The following is an 8,615-nucleotide window of genomic DNA, read 5'->3' on the forward strand; positions in this document are numbered from 1 at the left end:
CCCCGGCGCGGGGGGCGCGGCCATCGACTGGCGCTGCCTGGCGCGCGCTGGGTCGGCCGGCCGGCCGGGGCGGGACGCCGGGAGGGGCGGGGCCGGAAGTCCCCGGGCCGGCGGCGCGGCGGCTCGCGGGCTCGGCCGTCGATTGGGCGTGGCTGCGCGGACCCCCCCAGCGCGCGTGCGCGGGCGCGGGCGCCCCGCGGTGGGAAGATGGCGGCGGCGCTGGCGGCGGCGGGCGGCCTGCGGGCCCGGGGCCGGGACATCAGCCTGGCGGCGCTGCAGCGCCACGACCCCTACATCAGTCGCATCGTGGACGTGGCCAGCCAGGTGGCCCTGTACACGTTCGGCCACCGCGCCAACGAGTGGGTGCGTGCGGCCGGCGGGGCGGGGGGGGGGGCCGGGCAGCCGGGCCGGGCGGGAGGGCGGCGCGGGCGGCCCCCACCCCTCCGGTGCCCGGGGCTGGGGTGCGGGACCCCAAGGCCTGGCGGAGTCACCAGGCGTCCGGACCTCCCCCCTCCCCGCGCCCAGGCCCGGCCCCCGGCCCCCCAGCTTGTGTGTCTTGAACCCCGCAGCCCGGGCCCTGAGCCCTGGAGGCCCCCTGCGCTGCCCCCGTCACGTGGCCACCCGGGAGGCCGGCCGGAGAGGCCTGGCTCCTGAGCATCCACGGGGTGGGGGACCCCAGCTTGGGAGTGCAGGCACACCAACCCAAGAGCTGACTCGGGGAGGGGCGGTGGCATGGCCCAAGTGACGAGCGCCCTCCCGGCCAGCCAGCGACGGAGTGGACGGTGTCTTCCACACTGAAACGTGTGTGTGTGTACATAGGTGTATCTCATAAAGACGTTCTGTGGTTGACTTTCATTGACACGTGTGAAGCAGGGATCCCGTACTTAATTCTGCAGTAGTGAGAGGACGGGTGGTACTGCCAGCTGGCTCCTAGTCTGGAGACCCTGGGAAACTTCCCAGCCACTTGCTAGAGGCGTTCCCCGGCCTCCCTTGCAGAGTCCCTCCACTGAGGCTTAGCGGATACCAGGAGGCCCCTCTCCACATGAGCTTCACGTCGAGGCAGGGCCCGTCTCTGCGCTGCTCTCGGGAGTCCCCTCGGGAGTCCCCGCTGTGTGGGCTCGTGGCTCGGGCCAGGTCCTTCAGAGGCACTGGAGGGCGGAGCGCTTGCCGTGGACCAGCCAGCCGCCACTGCGCTGTCCGCCACCCCTCTGGAGTCTTTGCACGGGTACCCTTGGAGGGGACTCTAGCTGGAGAGAGCCTTCTCGGAATGAAGGCGACAGCAAAGGCGAGGAAGCACTGGAAGATGTGTGGGTGACATCCGGTCATCAGAGGGAAGAAGTGAGAGCCTCCGCAGAGCAGACACGAGCATTTCCAGAGCCCTTCATCCCAGCGGGAGCTCACGGCCTCTGAGGGTGCAGGCAGTTCATTGTGTTCTCTATGTTTTGCACATAAAGACGCGGCTGGGCCCAAGGCCTTACGTGTGCTGGGCCAGCACCCTCTTGAGGTCTTGGAGCAGAATGCTAGTCCACGCCAAATCAGTGGGTTTTTTTTTTTTAATCTAAAAACCTGGCCTTGTTGCAGTCCTTCATCTGTCTACCGGTGAGGGTGGAAATGCTGCCTGGTGGGCTGCTCTTCTGGGTGACTTGGCGTAGCAAGACACAGTGAACCCAAGAGTTGAGCGGGGCGGGGGGGGGGGCGCTGAGGTGCAGGTGGGCTGGGGGAGGAAGGGACAGTGGCCCACTCCATTACGGCTGCCTTCCCAGGGAAGCTTGGGAGCCACTCACCCCGAGTCCTTGGGGAAGATGAGGGGGCTTGGTGCCATGGGGTTGTGTGAAGCTCGCGACTCTGACACACAGGTGGGTGTGTTGCACGCACAGATGGCTGTGTTTCTGTCTTCCAGGAGAAGACCGATGTGGAAGGGACGCTGTTTGTGTACACAAGGTAAGGCTGTTTTCCTCTCAGAAACAGCGGGATGTTTCGGTGCCATTGTCCTGCGTCTCCAAGTGCAGTGTTGATTTAAATGAAACAGCCGAGTCCTGGTTTGAAACTTGGTTGGCAGAAGGAAGGGGTCGCCACTCACCCCCCCGGCTGTGAGCCGCCGCGGCGCTCACCATGGCCGTGGACTCGGCCCGGGGTGCGAGGGGGGACGGCGCACAGCTCTTGGAGAGCACACTGGGCAGGGCTGGATCCCCCTCATCCGCACTGGGGAGGGCGTCGCTGACCCCCTTTCCCACCCAGCTGCCCAGTCCAGAACTGAAGGGCTCTGCTCGGGTCCCCAGGATTGACAGGAGCCCGTGACGGGCAGAGGCTCTGCGGCCCTGGGGAGGAGGGGGCACGGCACACAGCCAGCCCCTCCGCCCGCCCTGCCTCCCAGGCTCCGCGCCTCCACGCATTGCCACCGCTCACCGTCCTTCCCACCCCAGCCCCCCGGGGGGCGTTTCCTTGCCACCAGAAGTCCCCAGCTGGCTCTGCATGGCTGTCGAGGGCAGACAGATACCCGTGCCATCATCAGGGTTTACGCTCCCTGTACTCTGCGTTCTTTCTGCCCATCACGAGGCAGCCAAGATTCATTGAATGAAACAAGAAAGTCACTGGATGCCACACTTTTAGCGAGAGAGATTTTCCATAGTCGTGTACCCATGATGTTGTTTGCTTTATATGGAAGATAAAAACGTATATGCCCTCTCATGAACTTCCAGTTTGTGCTCTGTCTCATAGCATCATCGACCACCATTCGATTTCACAACTCCAAATTTCAAACAAGACTTAACACTTTTTTCTTTTTTTTTTTTTTTTTTTTGGCCAGTCCTGGGCCCTGGACTCAGGGCCTGAGCACTGTCCCTGGCTTCCTTTGGCTCAAGGCTAGCACTCTGCCACTTGAGCCACAGCACCACTTCTGGCCGTTTTCTGTATATGTGGTGCTGGGGAATTGAACCCAGGGCCTCATGTATACGAGGCAGGCACTCTTGCCACTAGGCCATATCCCCAGCCCCAAGACTTAACACTTTCTATGGCAGTGTCTTTGTATAATTTCAATGTGCATTCTTTGGACTGCCGTGATCCTCTAAAAGTATGTTAGGAAGACATTAAAAAGTGGTTACCAACCAGACGCTGTCATCCCAGCTATTTAAGAGGCTGAGATCTAAGGATCAAGGTTCAAAGTCAGCCCAAGCAGAAAACGTCTCTGTGTTAACCACCTAAAAACCAGAACTGGGGCTGTGGCCCAAGTAGTAGAGGGCCAGCCTTGAGCAGAAAAGCTCAGGGGCAGCGCCCAGGCCCTGAGTTCAGGCCTCACAGGTCAAAGAAATAGTTACCATCTCTGCCTTAAAAGAATTTACAACATGGGTAGAGAGACAAAGACACACACACACACAGGTGCACACACACAGGAGGACTATTTTACTAAGGGACGACCCTGTCACCCAGGCGGCAGTACATGTGAATGAGTATATGTGTAAAGGTGCTCTTGTGCAGAAATGTTGCTTTACGTGAGGACAGTATGCACACAGGACGTTGTGTGTGAAACAATACATAAGTTTAAAGTGCGGTCTGTGAAGCTACATACAGGAGGTTACGTGTGTGTTCTCCGCATGTGGGACTGTATTGCTGGTTACGTGTGTGCTGTCTGTGTATATGTGAGACTGTGCACAGAAGGTCACGTGCATGCAGTGCACAGGTGCGGGGCCGCGCGCACGGAAGGTGGAGGCACGATGCACTGAGCGCTCTGTGATCTGCCCTCTGTGATCTCCAGGTCGGCGTCTCCCAAGTACGGATTCACCATCATGAATAGGCTAAGCATGGAGAACAGGACAGAGCCCATTACTAAAGACCTGGACCTCCAGCTCCAGGACCCCTTCCTCCTCTACAGAAATGCCAGATGTGAGTCTCTCCTGCGCGCCGCGGTGTGATTTCCGAGGTTGGCTGCGCCGCGTTGGCGCTGAGGGCTCCGCGTTGGTTAGTTTGGGGTTGTTCAGCTCTAAGCGCAGGGCTGCCGGGCCCCGAGGCGGAGGCGGGAGCGCAGTCAGGATGCTGTGGGCGCCCGGCTGTGGAACCCCTGTTCCTCAGGAGTCCCCGAGTCAGGCACACAGATGAAGAAGCAAGAGAGCCGGTACTCGAGAGATGCTGCCCGTGCGTATCTGGTGCATGCAGAACCCAGGTCCGCAGGGTGACAGCCCTGCCGCTCGAGTCACAGGCGCTAAGCCCACGGTCTCCCAGCCGTCCTCACCGCTCCCGCCTGACCGCCGGCGTCGGGACGCACTGCCTGCATGCAGGGGCCCCGGAGCATTCAGAGGGGGGAGTGCTGTCCAGTGTGTGTGCAGGTGTGTGAGCACGTGTGTGTGTGGTGTGTAGGTGAAGGCACACGGGCGTGAGTGAGTATGGGGTGTGCATGTGAGCGTGTGCGTGTTCATGGGAGAGTGCATGGCTGTGTGCGTGGGTGTGCACACAGGTGTGCACATGAGCGTGGTTGAGTGCATCTACTTGGTGGGTAGCTTCCAGAACAGCCTTGCAGCCACGCAGTGTCTTCTAGGTATTTCCTTCATACTGTAAAGATACAGGGGTTTGTCTGCACTACTCCTTGTAACTTTAATAGTAAGCGTAGCACAGATAATAATTGACAGTGATCCCAGTGAAGTATTTGGAAGTAGATGGAGCCTCACATTTAATGTGACGCTGGATTCACTTGGAATTAAGTCGTTGTGGTGTGCGGGCCACTCTCATGTTGAGGGATACAAATGGGGCTTTACGAGAGGCCGCGGAAGCCACTAAGATGAGCAGGGCTTCCCAGAGGTCCTGGTGCGGGGGGGGGGGGGGTATAGGCAGGAAGCACGGGAGCCACACACACAGAAAGATGTGGAGAGAGCACAGTGAGCGAGAGTGGTGCACAGGGCGATGCACGGAGAGCAGGAGACAGCCGTCCATGGGCTGTCCACTGGCTGCTGTGCTGATCGAGTGCAGACGCGGTCTGAGTTGTTTGTGTTAGGGTCACATCGGGTTTTCTTTTCCTTTATGGGACTGTCTGCTTCTGTCCCAAGTAACTAACTGCATAGGTCGGATCTTAAGTAACCACAGAAAGCACAGAACCCATGCCACGAGTGCCCGTCCCCGCCATCTGTGTTCCGTCTTATTCCCGGTGGGAACCTGCGGGTCGGGAGCAAGTGTGGCCGGCTCTGAGCTGCCCAGCTGGGTGGGGCAACGCTGTCTGTAGCTGCCTGAGCTGAGCCGTGCTGTGTGGGGAGACTGTCCCACTTCTCAGAGACTCAGCATAAAAAGAAAAAGAATGTGGGGGGGGGAGCTCCTTAATTTTCTGTCAGTCAATTGACATGTAAGATGATGCTATATTGGGTTAAATAAAATACCTTACTGAACTCGTCCCCGCTTGGTTATGTTTTTTAAGTTAGGTTACACGTGCAGCTCCCTCCTGTTCCTGCTGAGCCACTCCGCTCTGGCCCCCTTATCCCTCTTTCCACTCTCCATTCCTTCCCGAGATAATTATCACCATTCGTGGCTTCGAAAGCCGAGACTCGGCGAGGTGACTGATAGGCCCACTCGCCCCGCACGCATCCTCCAACGTCCACGTGCCTTCAGCCAGGACAGCCGGCCCCCAACTGCGGGCTGTGGGCCCGACCCGGTGTGTGCCCCTGGGGTGCAGGCCAGGTGGGCTGGCTGCCCTCCCCCACACCACCCGGAGACAGCTGCTGTCTCCCACGGTTGGAGAAGAAAGGCTGTGTCAGAAAGTCTGGAAGCCTCAGAATAAGCCTCTTCCTGAGTAGAGGCAGTCGCCGTCTGCTTCTCTCTCCAGAGCTGGTTTTTAAAGCCGATGTGGCGGTGCACACCTGTAATCCTGGCACCAGCGAGGCTGAGGCACGAGGATCTCCAGTTCCAGGCCAGCCCGGGCTACACAGCAAGACCCTGTCTCCAAAAAGCCGTCCAGAGGCAACTTTCTCACTCCTGACCTGCCAGCCTTTCCCAAAAACACGATACACAGTAAGCGATGAACAGCCACAGAGCGCGCTTGTATTCCAGAGCACTGATAAAGTTAAACTTTGAAGCTCCAGTTGAAAACAGCAGCAAGTCAATTTATTTACAAACAGGGGCGGGCCAGAATCCGGAAGCCACGGCGCGATGGGCCCCGTGGAAAGTGGCCATGCTGGCCATGAATTACAGGCCCCTGGACTGGAAGGACTCCCCCAGTCATTTACATTACTTTTAATATTAGTATAACATTCTAGAGTCACATGAATTCTGGAAGACTGTATGTCCTGCTTGGGGCTATTGGTTTAGAAGGCCGCAGTGTCACCTAACTTACTAGAATCCCCCCCCCCCCCAGACTTTCAGAACAGTGACAAAGCCACCCTTTCTATCCCCGACAATGATAAATATGGTTTTTTAGCCTCCTTTAGAAAAGTAAAAACAAAAATCTTCTGACTTGTCAAGTTTTAAGCCCCTGAGACTTTATCACCTCTTTTTTTTTTTAAAGGCTCTTGGGGGTGGGGGGAGGATTTGAACTCAAGGTGTCATATTTTCTAGACATTTGCTTTACCATTGAACCATGCCTCCAGCCCCACTTTATCACCTCTGAGTCGTGGTATCTGTTCAGCTAATTGTTAGGAAAGTGATTTGAAAGGTTAAAAGTGAGCCCCGTGTAAGTTTATCACAGAGAACGAAGGCTGCCCACAGGCAGCCTTTGCTCTCCACTGTGGGTGTTCCTGCACGTGGACGCGCCCATGGTAGGTCTTAGGCCTTTGGGGTCACGCAAGCCTTTGAGATCTGGTGGATTTTCTCCTCCTCCCTCCCTCTTGTCCCGCCACCTTCCCCCGGGCCAGCCATACACCCCGAGTCTAACCTTGTGCCTCTCCATGCTGAAATGCCTACTTGCACCTGTACCCTTGGGGTTCTGGGTGATTTTAGGGGGGTTATTGAACTCCACAAGCCCTCTGGGGTCAGGAAACATATTGCACGTAATTCTACAAGCAGAAACACTTGACGCTCTCCCCGGTGGGAGGCACCTTCCTTTCCCTTCCGCTCCACCCCACAGCCCGAAACCCCAGAGTCAGTTCACTGACTTGGGAAGCAAGACACCCCATTTCAGTCGTGTCAGAGCAGGCGGTGAGCGGCTGCCTTTGGTTGTCTTTCAGGACTTCTGAGCCTGCACTGCGTGTGAGAGAGGCAGGAGGCCACCAAAGTCCAAAAGTCACCATGTCACTAGGTAGCCTCTCGAGTCTCTGAGCCTCCTCCGCCATTGTCACAGAAACAGACCTGTTCTGCCCCTGAGAAACGTGCGAGTAACGCCAAGTGTCACTACAGAGCCTGGACCAAAAAGCAGGCCTCGGATTCCCTATTCTTGTTTTCCCTCGTGTGGGTCGTGACAGCCGGCGGCTCCTCGCGGCACACGCGTGAGCACCGCACCTGGGCTAGCCTTGCCCCCCAGCCCCTCCCCCCTGTACACGACGGGCTCACTCGGGTTCCGTGGGGGGTGTCTAGAAACACCGCTCCACGCGTTCACCTTAACAGCCAGCATGCATAGCTCCCCCGCCCCGCCCCCGTGCTCCAGGTGACCACTGAGCCCGGAAAACTAGCCCAGCACACACCCAGGTCCCAGTGCCACGTGGACTCAGGCCCTGCACTGGAGCTGGGCGCTGTGAGAGCGTTCATCCCCGGGTTTGAGAGCCCAGCTCGGCATGGAGAACGCCTAGATCTTAGCGGGAAAAACAAAACTGGATCTCAGAACATTTCCTGAAACGCTTATCGACCTCAGCCACGTGGTCCCTGTGGCTGCTTTGAAGTGTTCACGCGGATTCTTTCACACCCTTGTTGTAGTTCTTTTTTTTTTTTCTTTTACTACTTTTCTCCCAGAATCACTTGGAACAGTTGCAAGTAGCCAGCCAAGCTCTGGAGCCAGAGCTGGAAAGTGATTCGTCTCTGTCCTGAGCCGCGGAAGGGGACCATCTCGCGTCCACGTGCCCTTCTCAGCTTGGGGAAAAGAAAGGCAATGCGGGCGGGAAGCCGGCGCGGGCGTTACAGTGAAAACCAGCATGTGGCCTCACGGCACAGCGTCAAGGACAGACGAAGGTCAAAGGGGAAAGCTAGAGAGACAGGGTCCCGCTCTGTAGTCCGGGCCAGCCTCAAGCCCTAGAGCCTCCGGCACAGGCATCGCCTCTAATCAGGCTGATGATTTGGAAAGGGAGGGAGCTGTTTTCACCAGTCAGATTTCTACTCCCTCTCCCCAAATTGTCATGAGCCTTAAAATAGAAATGGCTTCCCCTCTGCCGTGAGGCCCCTGGACCCCAGGTCCCTGCAGCACCGGTCTGTACGGCCATGGCATGTGAGAAGAAGCAGAACAGGGGCGGGAGATAGCGGTGCTATGCGGAGCCTCTGAGGCCAGCCAGGAGTTGGTTTTACGAGCTGTGTCCGTGTTTGGTCAGCAAGACGGGCGCCAGAGGTGAGGAAAGAACATGAAAGACACCGAGGAGCCGGCCAGGGCAGACATTCCAAAAGGGGGTAGCGGGCAGCCTGCCTCCCATCAGTGGACGCCCGGGACGATGGGGCTGCCCTGGCCGTGCTGTGTCCAACACTGCCCTCCCCGCCCCTCCACTTCCGGCTCCCCTCCTTCCTTC

At 58.1% G+C, this 8,615-nt stretch overlaps 1 protein-coding gene across 2 annotated transcripts; it reads left to right on the forward strand.

The window, feature by feature from the left end:
• Positions 1-207: 207 nt before the first annotated feature.
• Positions 208-6,320, forward strand: Dcp1b (decapping mRNA 1B). 2 transcript variants are annotated; one of them, XM_048335169.1, is made up of 4 exons: positions 208-363; positions 1,901-1,941; positions 3,752-3,879; positions 5,801-6,320. In XM_048335169.1, coding segments are annotated over exons 1-4 (327 nt in total). In that variant the 3' UTR covers positions 5,803-6,320. The 2 variants fall into 2 exon arrangements, with proteins under 2 accessions (XP_048191126.1, XP_048191127.1); XM_048335170.1 differs by lacking the exon at positions 5,801-6,320 and adding an exon at positions 4,066-4,169.
• The last annotated feature ends 2,295 nt before the right edge of the window (positions 6,321-8,615 follow it).

The sequence above is a fragment of the Perognathus longimembris genome, chromosome 27 (genome assembly GCF_023159225.1).
Source record: "Perognathus longimembris pacificus isolate PPM17 chromosome 27, ASM2315922v1, whole genome shotgun sequence".
Taxonomy (NCBI): Eukaryota; Metazoa; Chordata; class Mammalia; order Rodentia; family Heteromyidae; genus Perognathus; species Perognathus longimembris.

What these genes read in the sequence shown, in the direction of transcription:
- Dcp1b (XM_048335169.1), top strand. Translation starts at nt 208, where the DNA reads ATGGCGGCGGCGCTGGCGGCGGCGGGCGGCCTGCGGGCCCGGGGCCGG. An exon ending in GCCACCGCGCCAACGAGTGG is followed by an intron (nt 364 to 1,900) that starts GTGCGTGCGGCC and finishes TCTGTCTTCCAG; the next exon opens with GAGAAGACCGATGTGGAAGG. An exon ending in ACGCTGTTTGTGTACACAAG is followed by an intron (nt 1,942 to 3,751) that starts GTAAGGCTGTTT and finishes TGTGATCTCCAG; the next exon opens with GTCGGCGTCTCCCAAGTACG.